General features: G+C 57.2%; 1 protein-coding gene across 1 annotated transcript; it reads left to right on the forward strand.

Moving 5' to 3' along the window:
* The first annotated feature begins 6,376 nt into the window (after nucleotides 1-6,376).
* On the forward strand, nucleotides 6,377-18,922 carry IKBKE (inhibitor of nuclear factor kappa B kinase subunit epsilon). The gene is made up of 20 exons (XM_059831216.1): nucleotides 6,377-6,463; nucleotides 7,263-7,403; nucleotides 7,793-7,922; nucleotides 8,407-8,588; nucleotides 8,908-9,068; nucleotides 9,563-9,673; nucleotides 10,156-10,335; nucleotides 10,687-10,889; nucleotides 11,305-11,369; nucleotides 11,449-11,540; nucleotides 12,170-12,271; nucleotides 13,046-13,121; nucleotides 13,223-13,335; nucleotides 13,634-13,710; nucleotides 13,983-14,022; nucleotides 14,866-14,967; nucleotides 16,969-17,065; nucleotides 17,652-17,755; nucleotides 18,057-18,128; nucleotides 18,889-18,922. Exons 1-20 carry the CDS (start codon nucleotides 6,377-6,379, stop codon nucleotides 18,920-18,922), a joined length of 2,169 nt encoding a protein of 722 aa, XP_059687199.1.
* The last annotated feature ends 387 nt before the right edge of the window (nucleotides 18,923-19,309 follow it).

Below are 19,309 nucleotides of genomic sequence, written 5' to 3' on the forward strand. Positions count from 1 at the left end.
GGAAGGATCTGCAGGATGCAGAAACGCGCAGCGTCGTTCGCAGGCGCTGGGGTGCTGGGTTGCAGTGGGGAGGGAGCGTTGGCCGTAGCGGGGGGATAAGGGGGAGCTGAAGAGTGAGTGTGACTGGGCTGGGGGGCTTTGAATAGCAGCAGCCGCAGGCCGGGCCCGCGTTTCCCCACCCTGGGCTTGCACACACCTACCACTAATAACAGCAGTCAGTAGAGCATCAACTTCCCTTGCAATGACCTGATTTAAAAACGCTTAATCTTCATCATTTTCCTGGAGAGGACAGGCCTCCGACTGTCTCTGGGAAAGAGGATTTAAGATTGAGATTATGGATTGAATCATTATTATTACTGGCTTTCCCCCATCTCGGTTTTTCAAGATGCCTTTTTCAGAGCACGGCTGGGGAAACGGTGTCAGGGTTTTGTCATTTTGGATTCTCTTTGTTTAGGTTTCAAGGAATTAATTATTTGCAGGGAGGTTTGACGTTTAACCGAGCCATTTTGCCCTATGCTGGAAGTCAGCTGGGGACAACCGACCCCCCCTGTCCCTGGGGGGAGCTCCTGCGGGGACACAGCACCTCTGCACTCCCCGGGGACCAGGGCAAGGAGGGGGCTCCGGCAGCCGCTCCCCCCGTGCTGGTTGTGTCCAGCTCCTCTAAAAGCAGCCGCTGTGGGGGTTTAAGAGCCAGAAAGCTGGGATGCTTTTACTCACAAGTTCAGTAACAAATCACAGCAGTCTAAAAGGCAATGCCGTAGAGCAGACTGGGCACCCGCAGTGGGCAAGGCAGCGACTGCTCCGCGCTATCTGCTTCTCCCGTCTCAGATCTCTGCTGCAGAAGCTTGTTTTGCTGAAAAAAACCAGTTTTCTGCAGAGTGCAGGTCTATTTTGCAGCAAGGTGGGACAGACCTATGCCTCTAATACACAAAGTAATTTTTTTTTTAATCTGGGGACTGCAGTTTGAGGCTGTCATGGTACTTTTGTTGTCTGCCTTTGCCGACCTGCCTTTGCCCCCCAGTGCCTGGTCCTCCTGGCAGGGGTTTAGCAAACTCCGGCTGCGCGGGGTGGGAGGGTCCTGCCCGGCATCTGTGTTACCCTGAAACTGCAGCGCAGACCCTGAAACCGGACCACGGCTTGTGCAGCCAAGCACCCACCTTGGATGGCCAAGGACGGCCCGAGCGCTGCCGGCCGGGGCTCTGCCTCCGCCGGGATGGGCCGAAGAGGCCAGGTGAGCCGGGAGCCGTCCTCAACGAACCGACAGCTGGGGCGAGTCCTGCTTCCCGTCCGTCTGAGCGAACCTTCAATTAGTCTCCATTGATTTCTGGGGGACGCAGGTGGCTTCTGCCATGTTGGTGCTTGGTTTTTTTTTTTTAAAGCATGAAATAGGAGTCAGGAAGGTAATGGGGTGACACAGATAACAAATGATTTTTGATTTTCCGTTAGTTGCTGCTGTCCAGCAGCGCAGAGGAGGACACTGGAAGTTATCCCTTAAACCCTTCTGATTGCATCATTTCTTCCAAACTGCAGATAGGTCTGACCCTCCCCTCACAAACCTCTTGTTATCTTTGCTTTTAACAGATAAAGCAGCGCAGTGGTAAGTGATGGGAGGATTCCGTCACTTGCGAAGGGGCAGTGAGGGAGCGAAGGGGGATGCTCCAGGCAGGACCACGGGATCTGGCCGCGAAGAGATGGGACACGCGGTGAGGCCACACCTGGGTCCCGCCTGGCTTTGCTCTGCTGGGACGAGCCGTGCTGCAGGCAAAGGCAAAGCCGGGTGTGCAGCCGTGCACGCGGCCGGTGTGTAACCCGGGGTGCAGCGGGTCCCCCGGCGAAGGCTGGCCCCGGGGCTGCTCTCGGGGCGCAGCAGCACACGCTGCAGGCTCTCGTGGATGCGTCCCGCTCTCAGCGTGTGCCCAGGAGCAGGTTTGTCACTACAAGAAGGACATTGAGGTGCTGGAGCGTGTCCAGAGAAGGGCGACGGAGCTGGTGAGGGGTCTGGAGCACAAGTCTGATGAGGAGCGGCTGAGGGAGCTGGGGTTGTTCAGTCTGGAGAAGAGGAGGCTGAGGGGAGACCTCATCGCTCTCTACAACTGCCTGAAAGGGGGTTGTGGGGAGGTGGGTGTTGGTCTCTTCTCCCAAGTGACAAGTGACAGGACAAGAGGAAATGGCCTCAAGTTGCACCAGGGGAGGTTCAGGCTGGATATTAGGAAAAATGTCTTCACTGAGAGAGTGGTGAAGCACTGGCAGAGGCTGCCCAGGGAGGTGGTGGAGTCACCATCACTGGAGGTGTTCAAGGAGCGTGTGGACGTGGCACTGCGGGACATGGTTTAGTGGGCATGGTGGGGTTGGGGTGGTGGTTGGACTCGATGGTCTTACAGGTCTTTTCCAACCTTGTGATTCTGTGACAGTGTGGGGACAGCACCGGGGCCGTGGGCTACCCCCGCCCCTGGCTGTGCCCCGGTTTTGTGCCCCACGCCCCCCAAGGATGAGGTGCCTGCTGCAGGCAGGGCACGCTGCTCGGCCTTTATTGTTTAGGCTTTGCTGCCACCAGCTGGAACAATTATTTTTATCACAAACTTGGTTTCAAGGCCGTGTTTTTGCTCTCTCAGCCTGTGCGAGACGGGCACTCACACCACACGCGGGGTTTATCCCCCGTGGGCACGTCACGGCCCCGGGGTCTCGCTGCGTCTTTGGTGCAAAGTGCGATTTACCGCTTTCTGAGCAGGTCGGATGGGATTTGGGAGTCAGCCTTGAGACAGGGAGGATCAAATCTGCTGTTGGGGCAACCGGGGAAAGGAAATGAGCTGTAAAATTGAAAAGGACAGCAAAAGAAGGGAGAAGGGGGGCTGAAAGGAGCTGGGCTCTATTACAGGGCAAAACCCAGCGGGCGAGTGCCTGGGGCTGGACTGGGATCTCCCACCGAGGCTGGACCTGACGGTGCAACCAGCCGGGAGAGCTGCTGGGGTAACTGGGATGTCCTGGAGACACTGGGCTGCGAGGGCTGGCACCATCCTGGCATCAAGGCGTGTTGGTTTCCCTTTCGGGCATGCCTACGGAGAACTGTGAGAAAAGACTTGCAGCACAACCTGAAAATAATCTTTTTTGGGTGATATAAAATATTTCAATTATTTCCTTCCTGTCTGTCTTTACCCTTCACCAGCCCAAATCTGCTCACCCATCGGTGAAAGCTGAAGCAATGTGCACAGGTCAGAAGTCTCAGAAAACGCCAGAGTCTGGGTTTTCTGCCTTTAAAAATCTTGGTTTCAGTTTCTTTTCACAGTAGAGAGCTGCACCTCAGGAAGGGCCCCTTTCCTCTCCCGCTGCCCCGGACCGGGCTCCCCGCACTCCCGGGGCTCCCGCGCAGGAGCTGAGCCTGCAGAGCCGCAGCGGGTGAGCACATGGTGCACGATGTACCATTGCACCCACAGCAGCTCCTTGCCTTTGGGCAGCTTGAGAAGGAACTCAGCTGGAATTTCCCTCCTGAGGTTTTACTTGCGCCTCTTCCTTGTGTTAATGGCTCTTATCTACCCAGGTTCAGCGGTGGCCTGAGACCAGAAATAAGCTGCTTTTTTTTCTGCATGGGGAAAGGCTTCTCAAGCATCTCCAGCTCAAATCGACAATCTTTGTGTCTGGTGAGAGAAGGATGCTGCAGAGCAGCCCAGCCAGCACGTACCCGTGCTGCATCTGCAGCCCGCACCCCCAGCCTGTGAGCTGGGCCAGCGCCGCGGGGATAGATTGATGGTCCTGTTTGGAGGGGGACAAGCACAGGCTGAAGGACACAGTTACCACATGCATAGAAAATAAGGCTGGAAATTACTTCAAGAAGTCACCCCGTCCCTTTCTCTTCCTGTTAGCTAAGCTGCAGCAAAAGGGCTTCAATCAAAGTGATTTAAAGTTTCGCTTGGTTAGACTCACGTCACTCCGCTTCCGCAGCTGCAGACTGTCATGAACTCTGCTACCTGGCGCCAGCCTGAGACGCCCCTTCGATAAGCTCAGGGCAAGGGCCAGCCCGTGCCCCGCAGCTCGTCAGCTCAGCGCTCCGGCAGCTTTCTCAAGCAGGCTCGCCCGTGGCTGGGAAAGGAAGCTCAGCAGTAATTAGCAAACTAGTTAGGCGCTGAGTTTGTCTGCAGACTGGGGAAGTGTCCTATCCGTTTTCGGATGCACCACACGCTGATGTACTCGCATACCTTTGCAGGCTTCATTTTGTGAGGACAGGGCCTTCAGACACACGTCCACGCCAGCCCGAAATAATTCCTGCCAGTGAGACCCTGGCTGCTGGTGCTGAGGCGAGGCGAGGCGTGGGCACCCCTGAGCAGCCCCGCTCTGCCCTGTGCAGGCAGCCGGGGTGCGCCCTGAGTGCCCCACATCCCGCCCTGCATCCCGCATCCCACCCTGCGTCCCGCATCCTGCCCTGCATCCGGCATCCCGGCCTGCATTCCACATCCCACCTTGCATCCCGCCCTGCGTCCCGCATCCCGCCCTGCATCCCGCATCCCGCCCTGCATCCCACATCCCACCCTGCGTCCCGCATCCCACCCTGCATCCTGCATCCCAGCCTGCATTCCACATCCCACCTTGCATCCCACCCTGCATCCCACATCCCACCCTGCATCCCACCCTGCATTCCACATGCCACCTTGCATCCCACCCTGCGTCCTGCATCCCACCCTGCATCCCAGCCTGCATTCCACATGCCCCCTTGCATCCCACCCTGCATCCCACATCCCGGCCTGCATCCCGTATCCCAGCCTGCATCCTTCCCTGCATCCCACATCCCACCCTGTGTCCCGCATCCCAGCCTGCAACCCGCATCCCACCTGCCAGCTGCAGGCCCATGCTGCGAACCGCTGCCCGCTCTCCCTGCTGCCTCTCGCCCTGGCAGGGCCGGGTGCCGAGGGTTTGGGGCCGGTTCTGGTCCCCCTCTGGGGACATCCCACGGAGGCACTGCTGTAGCTCCGAGTTCCGTTCCCGGTGGGGCTGTGCCGTGGCCCTGCCGTGAGCATCGTGGGTGCTGCCCGCTGACAGCGTGGGATAGACAGCGTCCGTGTTCACGTGGGGAGCAGCGATGCTCAGCCCCAACACAGCCACCTCGGCTTTTTCCTGCTGAGATGAGAAGTCCCTGATCTCCCCGCTTGATCTGAATCACTGCGTGACTCCTGGTGAGAGCGATGCTGGCGGTGCGGCTCGGGAGCAGCCATGGCTGGAGCTGGGGAGTGCCCCAAAATCTCCCCTCTGCCCTTTGCTCATCTCTGAAACCCTCTGGAAGCGTTTGCAAGCGCCGGGGCCGGGCCGGATCCGTTGCTTCACCCGCATGGGGGATGGGTTTGCGGCCGGGGAAGGTTCAGGGCTGTTTGCTCTGTTTGCACCTGCTTCCTCCCTCCTTTTCTGCACTTTATTAGGAGCGGTTTTACCTGCTCAAGGGCTCAGGGGCTGCCCCTGGGGATGGGGAGCTGTGGTCCTGCAGGAGCCATCCCTGCAGCTGGATGCGGGAAGCCTCTGTGACCTGTAACTCCTGCACAGCAGCTCTTGGAGACGGATGGCTTGAGCTAAACCACCCCGGCCCTGGCACTGCTTTTTAGCACCCGTCCGGAGCAGCCGGTGGCTCCGTAAAGCAGGACAGTGGCAGCAACTCATCGCAAACGCACGCCGACGTGCGATGCTGTGTCCCGTGCCAGGCGCAGCCGGGGCCAAGCACTGACCCCGCGCATGGTGGGTGCCCGGCACGGCTAACGAAGGCTGAACGCAGACCCTGGGTGCAGATCTTGACCTCGCTTTGCCGCCCATCGCCCTGCCCCAGGCAGGGCTGCGTGGGGGCCAGTGCTCAGCACCATTTGCTGTTACCGGAGTCCATCCCGGCCCCGGCCGCTGAGCCAGCGGTGCGGCCGCGGAGCCCAGCACGCCTGGGGACGGCTGCAACTCTGGGAATTTTTTTTCTCGAGCAGGAAGCTGAAGCATTTCCTCCTCCAGCCGCAGCTGATGCTTGCAGAGCGGGTTTTGCAATCCCATAGGTTTCTGTTCTCGGGGCGGGGAGGTGCCTCTCGCCACCTTGCAGCTCCGCGTTTGCTTGCTCGTATTTTTTTGCATCTGTCAGTGTTTCGCCGCCAGCCCGGCCAGGTCCCGGCGACAGGGTGGTTTTTGGCAGCGCTACCAGCTCCGTCCATGCGCAGCCCTTCGCGTGGTGCTGCCTGCTCGGCACCGGCGAGGTAGGAGGCTGGCGGCTGCCAGCCAAGGGGTATGTCCCGCCGTGGCTTTTCTCCCCGTGCATTGCCAGGCGAGGACGGATAAACGCCGGGGTTTGGTGGTGGGGCTGGCAGAGGCCAGTGGCCCCCGGGGTGACCCGTGTGCTTCCCCCCAAGCAGCGGCGCTGCCGGAGATGCAGAGCACCCCAAACTACCTCTGGAGCACCGAGGACATCCTGGGCCAGGGTGCCACGGCCTGTGTCTACAAAGCTCGCAACAAGGTGAGTGGGGGCAGTGGGGGGGGGCAGCCACCCCAAAGCCCTGGTGCCCCCGTGCCCCCCAGCCCTCCTGCCCCACAGCACGGGGATGCCCGTGCTCCCCTCTGCTCGCCCTCCCGGCAGCTGCCCGGCTGCCGGCAGCATCGGAGGCTGCTTTGGGTTTTATTTTCATTTTCCATTTGGCTCCCTCCCCCCGGGCAGCAGCGCAGCTCTGTGGGGCGAGGGCGGATTTCGGGGCGCTCGTGGCCGGGTCCTGCTCGCTGGCTGCCGGCGCTCCCGTGCATCGTGGGGGGAAGAAGCTGTTTTCGGGGGAATGCCCAGAGGTTTTGAAAACCCCGTCCTTGGCGATTTGCATATTTCATGCAAACACTTGCCAGGGTTGGAATAGAGGCTCTCTGCCTCGCCGGCCTTTGAAGTTCATTGAGCAAGCTGTCTCTGCACGGCGCAGGGCAGGAGAGGCGGCTTCAAGGATGGTTTGAAAACAGCCCCGTCCCACAGAGAGCCGGCGGGGAGCTGCCAGCTTCAGCTCCAGCTATAAACTTTTTTATGAAGCTGAATAAACACGCTGCCGTGTAGCACGTGGGCTTGAGGGGCAGGAAGCAAAGGGAGGGGAATAACAGCGGTTTGCTTCTGCAGTGGAGAAATGAAGGCTGTGGAACGCCTGTTCAGAAAACACATTATACTGTCAGCATAGTTTGCATCCCGAGCGGGATGTGGGAGCAGTAACGGAGCTGATGGAGCTGCTTAGGACGTGGATGGCGTCACCTCCCATTTCCTTTTTCTCTTTTTCCTCTTTTCCCAGAAATCAGGCGAGCTGGTTGCTGTGAAGGTCTTTAATAACGCCAGCTACCTCCGGCCCCAGGAGGTCCAGATGAGAGAGTTCGACATGCTGAGGAAGCTGAACCATAAAAACATTGTCAAGTTATTTGCTGTAGAGGAGACGGTAAGCGGGACCTCAGCTCAGAAACGGCAGTGCCAACTGGGCCAGAAACGTGGGGGAGCTGGTCTGAGCTGCGGGAGGGGAGCGGTGGTCCCGGGCTGCCTTCTCCTCCCACCTCCCTCCAGCTCCGCACCAAGCCTCAGCCCAGCCCTTCAGCACTGGGGGCACTGGTGGCACTGGGTCGCTGGGCTGGAGCATGGAGGTGACCTGCTCTTGTCCCCTGGCCAGACGTGTGGCACAGCGGGGACGTTCTCCGCTGCTGGTTTGTCTGAGCAGGAGAAATGCAGGGACCCACCAACCAAGGGAGGGGACCTGCTCCTGCCTGGGGGGAACACAGGCCACTGGCTGGGACACGGGGCCGGCCGAGCCCTCACGGCTGCTCCCCGCCGCAGGGCAGCAGCAAGCAGAAGGTGCTGGTGATGGAGTACTGCTCGAGCGGCAGCTTGCTGAACGTGCTGGAAGACCCAGCGAACGCCTTCGGCTTGGCCGAGTCTGAGTTCCTCATCGTGCTGCAATGCGTGGGTGAGTGCGGGGGTCCCTGCGCCCCCGGCCCGGGACGGGCAGCTGCCTGCCATCGCCAGCACAGCCCGGGGCCGACGAGCTGCGGGCTGGGGACCTCGCGGTGCTGGTGGGACCCTGCGGGCACCAGCCCTGGGCTGTGGACGTGAGGGCTGGGCTGAGCGGTGCGAAATTGCATCCCCGAACGGGGTGGGTTTGTGCGCTCTGTGTTCAGGGGATGCCTGAGGGTTTCTCCCTGCGGACCTTCTCCGGGAAGCAGCTGTGGGAACAGGCTGTGCCCCACGATGGAGGAGCACGAGGGCAGTGCCCTACCATGTGCTCGCTCATCCTCTCCATCCCCCCAGTCACGCTGGTCCCCATTTATGTGCAACCAGCCCTGGGGCTTCTCCCCTCTCCGGCCCTCCTCGCGTTTCCTATGTTTAAACAAAACCCACCGGAGCAAAGTGCTCCAGCCCCATGCACGAACGCTGCCTTCCCCCCATGCCAGTGGCAGGGATGAACCACCTCCGCGAGAACGGCATTGTCCACAGAGACATCAAACCCGGGAACATCATGCGGCTGATGGGGGAAGACGGGCAGAGCATCTATAAGCTGACGGATTTTGGGGCCGCCCGAGAGCTGGATGATGATGAAAAGTTTGTGTCTGTCTACGGGACGGAGGAATATCTTGTGAGTACAACGTGTCGCCAGTCTGGTGGCCCTGGGGAGTCCTGGGGGAAGCCAGTCCCCATCCCTCCACCCAACGGCTGGGCAACTTGTAGAGAGCAGCAATGACTTGGAGAGCCCCATTTCACAGGGGCCACATTTTTCAAAGAGGAGGGGCTCAGCGTTTTTGTTGTAGAGTTAAAGGTGAGTGTTTTCTGGAGGACCCAGCAGTAGAAGAGGCCAAAGGAAGCAGTCAGTTTTCAATCCCAGCACCCAAGGCTTGATGCCCACTGCAAACCCTCTGGACGTGTTGGCAGTGCTGCTCTCTGCTTCATCCCTGCAGCACCCAGACATGTACGAGCGCGCGGTCCTGCGCAAGCCGCAGCAGAAGGCGTACGGTGTCACCGTTGACCTCTGGAGCATCGGCGTCACCTTCTACCACGCTGCCACCGGCAGCCTCCCCTTCGTCCCCTTCGGGGGACCTCGCAGGAACAAGGAGATCATGTAGGTACTGCGTCCAGCTGGGAGCGCTGGGTGCTGCTGCGTGGGGAGGTGGGACCGTGGCTGGTGGCCCTGGGGGCTGCAGGACAACCTGGCTGTGGCTTGGTGCATGCCAGCAGCACCGTGTGACTATGCACTGTGCTTTACCGCTCATTTAATCACGTATAGCCTAGAAAGCCCTGAAATGTAGCCCATGGAGAGTGGGCATGTGTAGTGTGGTAAAGGATCTGTGCCCCATTTACCACATTTGCCCTCAAAATGTGTTCTCGTGACTTTGTGGCTAAACAGCTGGAAGAGGAGGCAGACTTGATGTTTGCTTGAAAGTTTTCGACTGTTTCTTGAAGTATCTTCCTTCTGTGCATTCTTTTCTTTCTGTGAATTGTCTTTCCCAGCCCATCCATGCTCTGCCCTTTCCCTCTTTGCTGAACCCAAGGGACGTAGAGCCCAAACAGAGGTCACTTGGCTCGCTTCACCTGCGAGCAATTTCTTTTCAACAGGTATAAAATTACCACCGAGAAGCCTCCCGGAGCCATCGCAGGGGTCCAGAGGCAGGAGAATGGGAGCATCGAGTGGAGCTACGAGCTGCCCGTCACCTGCCACCTCTCCGCGTGAGTGTCCCTTGCTGGGCTCGGCTCCCGCTGCGGCTCTCCTGTCCCCAGCATCGCAGCTGCTCCTGTGCTTGAAATCCTGCGTGGCTGCGGGGTTTGCTTCGGCGGGCGTGAGACACCCCTGTGGGTCCGCAGCTGTGGCTCGGGGGCTGCGGGCTGGCTCCCCAAAGCGCCGTGACCACTGTCTGTCTTTCCAGCGGCACTTGAGTTTCCACCAGGGCTGGAGAGGGCATCCCACCTCAGACGGTGCGGGAAGTTTTAACGAGGCAGATGAGCTTTTCATCTGCAGATGTCACAGCTCTCAGACCAGGTCTTTGTTTTACAGCCAGGAAAAGGGGGTGCAAGACAGGGCAGCGGCTCCATCGGTACGGGAGCTCAGCCACAGGAGAGGGACTGCATCTCTCCCCGGCCCCGTGGACCACCGCGTTTATGGCTCAGGGTTATGCCAGTCTGTGCAAACATCTCCTCTTCTGCTGCTGCAGGGGGCTGAAGGACCAGCTGATACCCATTTTGGCTAACATCCTGGAGGCAGATCAGGAGAAATGTTGGGGATTCGACCAGTTTTTTGCAGAAACCAATGACATTTTGCACAGGATCGTGGTCGATGTCTTCTCCCTGCAGCAGGCTTCCTCGCATCGCATCTACATCCACTCCTACAACACGTAAGGATGCCAAGACCGTGTTAAAAGCAAATTTGGGAATTGAGCTCAGTAGCCTCAGCCCCCCGTTTCAGTCAGTGAACCTGGGGGGAGCGCCTGTTCCCTTTGCACCACAGTTAAACCGGGTTAAAACAAACCAGGCTCAAACCAGCCTTTGCTGGGGAGTGCACTAACCGGGAGCTGTCGGCTCCTGTCACGGCACGCGGAGAGCCCCAGGGAGGTTGTCCGAGGTGCTCCGCTGACCCTCTGGGATGTTTTGCTATGAGAAGAGGGCAGCAGGCTGTTAAAGAGGTGGAAATCTGAGTGCTCGCCTCATTGCTTATTCCCCATCCTTTCGTTTCTTTTTCATTTCAGTACCACCAAGTTTTTAGATGCTGTCTTCAAACAAACAAATATAGTCCCTCACCATCAAGAATATTTTTTTGAAGGTCATCTGTATGAGTTGGATCCTAATCTACAAGCTCATAATTTCTGCAAAACCACAGAGCACAACCCTCTGACCTTGCTGAGCACCGCTGAGCAACCAGAAGAGGTGGTAGGAGTCAGATACAGAGACCGTGAGTACCGTTGGCTTGGAGATGCATCGTGGCATGCCGGGTGGGTGCCGTAAGAGAGATTTGCTTAAATTATTATCCTAATAGACTCCAATGCACAGCAGGAGGTGGAGGGGTTATGGTGCTGGAGCAAGATTAGGAGGTTTCAGGGCAGTTTTTCCCTGCTGTGTGCTGTTGTTCCACGGCCGCCCGCCACACTGGGCTTTGCAGGCGGTTCGTGCCTTCGTCCACATTTCCAAAATATCCCGGAGAGCTGCACTAAGCCCCCAGCATCGCAGCTGCTCCTGTGCCTGAAATCCTGCGTGGCTGCGGGGTTTGCTTCGGCGGGCGTGAGAGACATCCCTGTGGGTCCGCAGCTGTGGCTCGGGGGCTGCGGGCTGGCTCCCCAAAGCGCCGTGACCTCTGTCTGTCTTTCCAGCGGCACTTGAGTTTCCCAAGTTTGTCCCCAAAGTGGACGTGGTGGCCGACTGCAACGCAGCCAAGGTAGGTGGGGGTGCCCGTGCAGCCCGGGGGAGCCCCGGCCGCGGAGCCGCAGCCACCAGCAGTGCCCTTTGCTTTGCAGAGCGCGGTGGGCGCCGTGCACCAGACGCTGCGGATCTCCCAGGCCCTGCGGTGCTGCCGGGAGCTGCTGGCGAGAGGTCTCCACTGGGTGATGTGAGTGCCGGAGCCACCACGGTCACGGGCGGCGTGGGGGTGACCTGTCCCTTCCCAGCACCGAGAGCTTTGTGCGTTCGGAGTTAAAGTGCTCGGGGTTTTCCAGCCACCTCCAGAGAGTGCGGGACCACCACGTATCCTCACAGGGTGCTGGGAGGGAGCACAGCACGATGGCCAGTGTGTCCCCCGTACCAGGGACACTACGGGGGACGTGTGCAAGGGGGCTGGGACCAGATGAGGACCTATAGGAAAATACCACTCAGTGATGTGAGGACGCTCCTGTCCCCACTTGATACTTTTAAGTCACTTTTTTCGGCTCAGGAGATGCTGAGGAAAGCATCATCATCGCTGTTGTTATTATTACTATTAATATTATCATTGTGCATTTCCTTTGGGGCAGGAGCTTCTTGTGCAGTGGCAGGACAGTGCCCAGAGGGTGAGAGCCCCCCTGCCCGGGAGCTGCGCCCAGTTTCACATGCATCCAGCCCCCCATTTTCTCACGAGCAGCCAGAGAGGACCCACCAGCTCCTTCCTAACCCACACACACACACACACACGCAGCCGGCCCCGGGATGGAGGTCGGGCTGCCGGGGAGCACGCGTTGGACGGGCTGTTTTCTCTCGTGGCAGCGGGAACCTGAAAACGGAGTGCTCGAGGATTTTGGAGCAGAGGAGAGGGGCTCTTTCGGTGCTCGCCTGCCTGCAGCTCACTGAGGTGAAGACCTGCGTGCTGTAAGTGTGGCTTTGCAGCTGCGGGGATGCAGGCGTTGGGCTGCAGCAGGCACCCCCGCTGCCCTGAGGCTGCCGCAGATAAGATATGGGACTCTCAAAGGTGCCTGAGTAATCAGAAATAAGTAAAATTCCAGGAATAAGCTGGTAGCTGGAAGGTAAGAGGCTTTTTCACTGTATGTGAAGGCTGCGGGAAATGAGCCACGCTGGCTGTTTCTCCCTCTTTGCTTCGGTTTTCAATGATCAGTCCGTGGTTCCCCAGAATTAGTCCTCACTCCTTGGCTCCTGCTGCGGGGTTTTCAGACTGTTACAGCCCATGAGCCGCAGAGTTGGTGCGAGGAGGAGGCAGGGTTGCTTCCATCAGCTCGTGGCAAAGGGAAAAAGAGCTGTTGCTGCCAGCAGAGTTGAAATAACGGGCAGGATGGCAGCAGCTGCCCGGTCCCCTCCGGGGTCTGGCCAGCATCGCTGACCCCGCTCCCTGCACACCGCCTCGGAGAGCCGAGCACGGGGAGCACCGGGCAGCGCCGGGGAGGGCGGCCGGCAGCCCGTCATGCTGCATTCCCACCGAGCCGGCATCCCGCCGGACCACACCGTCTGCAATGAGACATCTCTCATTTCCATTCAAGAGGCTCCACTAATGGAGCATTCATCGGAGGCTGAATTACGGAGAAACCCTGGGCACTCCTAGCCAAAGCCAATGCCACAACTTTGCCTGGGTGATGGCTGCCTCTGGCTTGTATTCTACTTAAGGAATATGCATTTTCTGACTTTCTTCAGGTATGAAGCTGTTCCTGGAGGCAGCGGGGTGCCGGCTCTGAAGGACGTGGCCATGATGAAGACAAGGCTGCAGAGGGTGAGCCCCCGCGGGCGGCTCCGTGCGGGGCCGGGGAGCATCCGCAGGCATGGGCAGCGTTCGGAGCAACTGGCCCCAACCTCTCTCCTCCCCATCCGCAGGTCACCGAGGAGCTCTCTCAGTGTTCCCACAACATCTTTGACTTTCAAGGGGCACTGGACGGCATTTTATCTGAACTGGTGAAGCACAGGCAACAAGTGCATGAAGACAAAAGGTTTGTGGCGCCAGCTTTACCGAAATCCCTGCCAACGCTTTGCTGTTCTCAGCTGGATTCAGCAGACGCCGCTGCGTGCTCCCAAAGAGCCAGGCACAGCCTCTCGCTGCAAACAGCTCCTAACAGCCCTAAGCACGCAGGTGTAACATTGCATGATATCCCTCTGTACAGACACGGGTAGCAGCAGCGTCCCCTCGTTACGGCGTGTTCCGATTTCACCCCAAAGTGCTAATTTCACCCCAACCTCCTACCCTTCCTCCTGCGGGGCCTCACGCCTCCTCCCCGGTCCTGATTTCAGCATCCGGCAGATCGAGTGCTGCCTGGAGAAGATGCAGCTGATCTACAAGCAGTTCAAGAAGGCCAGGACATGTCCGCGTAAGTGACGGGGACGGCGGCCCCGGGGGGGCACGAGGCGCGGGGCTGCAGCAGGAACGTCCCTGCGCTGGCCCGGTGGAAAAATGAATTATTTCAATTATTCGCTGGGTTTAATGGTTATTTCTGTGCCATGAGAGTAGTCCCAGGGGCTGCAGCCCTGAAAAGCCCCTTGAGTGATCTCTGTGTGCTGTGAAATTGCCCGTTTATTGGGTTATTACCAGAAAAACGTGTGGAGTGCGTTCTGGCAGGTGACCAGTGTCTTTCCTCCCCAGGGCTGGGCTACAATGAGGAACAAATACACAAGCTGGATAAGTAAGTGCCAACCCTCTCCCCTTTCTAGGAGCCACGCTGCGGCCAGGCAGGTGTTTGGTGTTTCCGATTAAATCCTAAGGGGATGTAAAATGTTCCCGGGTCACTAACATTGACAGAGGGCACCTATAAGCGGCTTCTGCGATGGTTCATGGATGCAGGACCTTTCCCACCAAACTTTTTCAAGCTACGAGCTATTTCAGACAAAGATGTGAGAAAACCTCTGCGGACCTGGGGAGAGGGAGTTGCTGTTGGGCCAAACCCCTGCGTGGGACCGCATGGATAAGCACATTTCAGGCTATTGCTCCCACAGTACTTACTCAGTCTGTGGCCATTTATTCGCTGAGATGCTGATTTAGGAAGTGTCCGTGCTTTCATATCTGCTTAACCTTCAGTGAGAGTAAAGTGTCTGATGGCTTTTGTACCTTTAAAAATCCTCCTTTCAGTTTCCACTGAAACCAGGGGAATTTAACGCGGGCAAGAAATAAAAAGCACACTCCAGTATATACCAGAGATGGTGAAATTTGACAGGCAGCTCCTTTATCTTCATTGATCTTCAGTCTAACCTTGGACATTTGCCTTAAACTCCGAGGCAAAGACTCCTCAGAAGTGCCCTGGGGGGGATGACACCCACCTGGGTGCCCCGGCCCCCGCCACCTCCCTCTCCTCTTCATCATAATTCGGTTTTGGTTTTTCTGTAACAGTGATGCAAAATCCATTAATGAGCATCCAGTCCCTCTTTCTCCAGTCGGCAGGCAGCTTTAGGTCTCCTGCCATGTGAACTGTGATGTTCATTTTCATACATTTAAGGAAATAACGGCATTCTCTCTTTTTTTCTGGTTTTAGGGTGAATTTAGGGCATCTGGCCCGGAAGGTTCTGTTGATTTTCCAGGACGACTGTGTCCAGCGGTACCAGGAGGCCCTGGCCCTCCACGGCAGCAGGATGAGGTACCAGCCCTGCCCAGCCCTCTCCCGGGGTTTCGGGGCTCTGGTTTTCGGACCCGGGCGGGGATGGGAGAGGGGACTTTCCAGTAACCCCCGCAGTGACCAGGGCTTCCGAATGCTCCTGCTATTGATCGGGTGTTGAGATGCGGATGGAGATGATGATGTTGGTAACTGCTGCTGAGGGACTCGTAAAGCGGTAATAAGACCTTAAAGCAGCAGCTAGAAATCCTGCTGTGTACGCTGGTTCTTACCCCATGCCATGTGTTTCTGCCCTGTTGGTTTAAGTTGTTGGTTTTTTTAAAAAGCCCCCTAAACTTGCAGCTTGACTTCAATCAGCTCGTTTCTTTGCTCTCTGATAGGGAGAGGTTATTTTATCGGGACAAACCGCTATTGAGACAAAGAGATCTACTTATTAGGAATGATTTTCTGTTAAATGGTGTTTGGGGAATAACGCAAAGAGCAAACTGCCTTGCAGTGATTGAGCACAATCCCCTGCCTATCACAGCAGCGAAGAGCAGGGGTGAGGGGGAGGCAGTTAGGGGAAGAGGATGTTGCAGAATTGGATTTTTATTGCAAGGTTGCTTTTAGAGAGTAGCATCCATTCCCCTGGGCTGCCAGCGTGGGCAGAAGGAGAATGATTTTCTATAATGCCTTAGAATTAAACCCGGCTTTTGACCTGGTCCCTATCTCTGATGTGGAGTAGTCCCGCAGAGGATTTACTGGTGGGGGATTTTTAGGCTAGAAATTTGTCTCAGATGCTCAGGAATGCCCCAGGAGCAGCGGGCAGCGTCTGCCCCGTCCTACCCTGCCCTCTCCCTGCCTTCTCCCCTTGCCAGCCTCGGCTTGTGCAGCCGGGGGTTTCCACGCCGCAAACCCTCGCCCACGGGCAGGTTTCTCTTTGGGGACAGAAGCCCACAGTGGCCATACGCCACGTCCCATTGCGGGGCAGTGGGATCTCCCCTTGGCTTCAGCGGGAATTTTGTCTCAGGGTGGGATTCCTCTCCGGGTGTGGAGCCCCACGAAATCCGTGCAGCGCAGGAGCCCCATCTGCACTAAAGCAGGGCTTTTACCTTTGCTCACAGGGAGGAAAAAAAGCTGCTTCATGTTTTTCTGGAGTATTTTTGCATCTGTTTTTCTGTCCTTAGGGAGAAGGCATCATGAGTCACAGCTGGATATTTTTAATTTATTGTCACTTTAGTTTTAATTGTCCTGTTTTGAGTTTCTTCCTGCTAGCAGCCGGGGTTTGTGGTGTGGTGGCTGTTTTTCTGGGGACTGGAGGTGGACCGTTCACCTTAAATATTCTTTCCTTTCATTTTTTTTACAGCCAAACCAAACCTTTTTTTATACAACTCACCACGTGCCTGCCGGCTGCGTGGCACCTCCGCCCCAGGGCCCCTCGCCCTGGCAGGAACAGGGCAGTCGGTCCCCCAAAAAATCAGCAGCGGATTTACTCCCGAGGCTGGGGCAGAGCAGAGGGGCACCGGGCTCACCGTCCCGGCCCAGCTCAGCCCCGGCGGAGCCCACCGAGACGCCGCCTGTTTTGGGCTTTGGTGCCGATAGTGCTGCCTGCAGAGACTGGCCCCAGCCTGTGCTGGGGGGGCACTTTTCTGGCCTTTGCACGCTTCAAATGCGAAAGGAGAGGATGCAAAAAAGAAATGCAAAACCAAGGAGCCTTTTTGAGTGGTGCTGAGTCCTCCACGGGGCACAGAGGACCGGCCTGTGCCGCACCTACCGCAGAAGTGATGGGCTTGAGCTGTCTCTCATATAAGCACCACTTTCCCTAATTAATTTGCTATTAGTGTTGTTTGGATAACCTGGCCTACGGTGGCTATTAGCAGAGCTGCAGCCGTAATTACAACACTGTTGTGACTCATTTGCTTTCCTTCAGGGTTTTAACTTTGATCCAGAAAGGTTTGCAGAAAGCAATACAAAATTTAAAAAAAAAAAAAAATTATAATGATCCACTCTGCTGACTGGGAATTTTGTCGTTGTTTTTCTTTCTAGGAAAGTTTGTGAGATAAAGAAGCATTTGAAGAAGCTCAGCAACCGCATCAGCGCCTGCAGCGTGGAGATGATGGAGTGCCAGGACTGCCTGCAGAGCGTAGGTGTCCGGGACGCTGCTGCACAGCCGCTCCCTGCTCCCGGATAACGCTGCTGCTCCCCTCTCCCAGCACCCACCCTGTGCATGACTGCACGAGTAGGGGAACACCGGAGTATTTGTAAACAACTTGCTGCAGTTCTTTGCGGGTGACGCACACAGGAGGTTCTTGCTTTCCCCACTGCGCAGAGCAAGGAATGGGTAAACCTTTGGCAGTGGCACCCCTGGGCCCGAGGACTGCCTGGCACGGGGGAATCTGTACCCAAACCCAGGAATTGCAGTAGTAGACAAATGGTGCTTCACCTCCAGCTCTCACGATGGACTACCTGACAAGCTGCAGCACAGCCAGCTGGTAGATGCCCCGGTCCTTTGGTTATTTTGTTTGGTTTGTGCTGAAGAAGCGGATGTGCTGGGCGTGACTACGTAGGCATCATTTCCCCCAGTGTTTTGTCCCCCTCTTGTCCCAGGGGTAGGCACGCCGCACTCGCAGGGCTGCGGGGAGGGCCCGGGCAGTGCAGTGCCCGGGGGTCGGACCACCGCAAACAGCCCGCTGCCGGCCGGGGGCTGCCAACTCTCTCCGTCTCTGCAGGCTCTGGACAGGTTTCTCCAGGCGGAGAAACGGAGTTTGGCCCCGGTTCCTCCCACGCCTTCACCCGCCCATCTGAGCCAGGCACGCCAGGAGATGGCTTTCCGGTGAGCCTTTTGGAAGAGGGTTTTGCAGACAGCCCGGCTCCCCGGGGAGGAGCAGGATCTCTCGCTCCTCATCCTCTGCACGAGCAACAGGGCGAGCGTTGGGGCGAGGGCTCTGTCTCTGCAGGGCTGGGACAGTCTGCGTTCACCGCTGCGCACGCCGCAGCCCTGCCGGGTGCGATCCCCGCTCGGTGACCCGTGGGGCGTCCCTGCCAGCTCAGCCAGCCCTTCCGCGGGAGGTGCTCCCGCGGGGAGCAGGAGGCTGAGCAGCACCCGGGTAAGGGGCTGGTTGTGTCCCCGGCAGGATGCAGGAGCTCCTGGAGCAGATGAAGTCTGTAACTTGTGATCTCCAGTTCAACAACAGCATCATTGAGCGGTAAGAGCACCCAGGGACGCTGCTCCGAGCGGTGATTCCTGCCCCTAACACCAGGACGTGCCCGCGCTGCCCTGGGAAGGGGCGGTGGGTCTGGGTGGGCTCCCTGCGAGTCCATGAATGAGCTCTGGCGTGGGGAGCCGTGTCTGGTGCCGAGCACAACCCCAGCTACTCATGGAGTGGTTCACACGGGGGTTTTAATGGCACCAAGTTTACATCGTGATCTGGCAGCAGAAGAGAGTTTATCTTTCTTGGAAGTTTAAGCATGATCTTCTGCAAACGCTGTGTCGTTTCTACACCCTCTTTCCAGCCTTGTTCTGTGCTGCGCAGCACTGGCAGATGCTGACTGCCACAGAGAAGTGGATGCTTTCTGTTTCTGGATGAAACTCTGTGCAAAACCCAGCATCCTACTGCTGACAAACCCCCCGGGTTTCTTCCTCTGCAACCTTTTTTTGAGGATCTTAATGCAAATCAACCATTTGAATATGCATATCAAAATGTCAAAGAGTTTTAGATCAGATTTTAAAAGAAAAAAAGAAATCAGTGATTCACCCCAGCCCCGTTTTTATAGGACCAGCTGTGTTGTTGCAGCATGTCCACTGTGAGTAAGGGGATAAGAAAGGTCTGGCATGCTTTCGGTATGAAGAGCTTATCCCAGGAGACACAGGAACAAGCCCAGAGATTACCGCTCAGCCCAAGTTGTAGTTGGGGACTGCATGAGCCCAGGCGATCCCTCTCCCTCCCTTTGGTTTTGTTCCTGCAGGTTAAGTGGGGCTGCCCCCACCCCCGGTATTTGAGAGATGCGGTGAATTGGCAGCTGCTGAAGCAAACCGCTTTCCACAGCAGGGAACACTCACAGCACTTTGGGTCCAGAGCGACGGAGACGTTTGATGTTCATGTTTGAGGAGCTCTCTGTGTCCTACCTCTCCGCTCCAGCACTTTTGCACAGTTCACCAGCATTAGCTTTGAGTGGCTTGCAAGCCTTCAGCCTTTGAAAGTTTGACCAGAAAATTGGGTGGTTTTATTTTTTTTTCCTTTAAAAAAGTGCTTGAAGGACTTCATGTTTTTCTAGCTTCTCTGTACCACCATGTCAGATGATGAAGAGGCTAGACAGATAAATTACCTTTTGCCATCTTACTCGTTCAGGGATTACTCCCACTTTTAACGTACTTCTGCTCCCTGAG

The sequence above is a fragment of the Gavia stellata genome, chromosome 30, assembly GCF_030936135.1.
Source record: "Gavia stellata isolate bGavSte3 chromosome 30, bGavSte3.hap2, whole genome shotgun sequence".
Classification (NCBI taxonomy): Eukaryota; Metazoa; Chordata; class Aves; order Gaviiformes; family Gaviidae; genus Gavia; species Gavia stellata.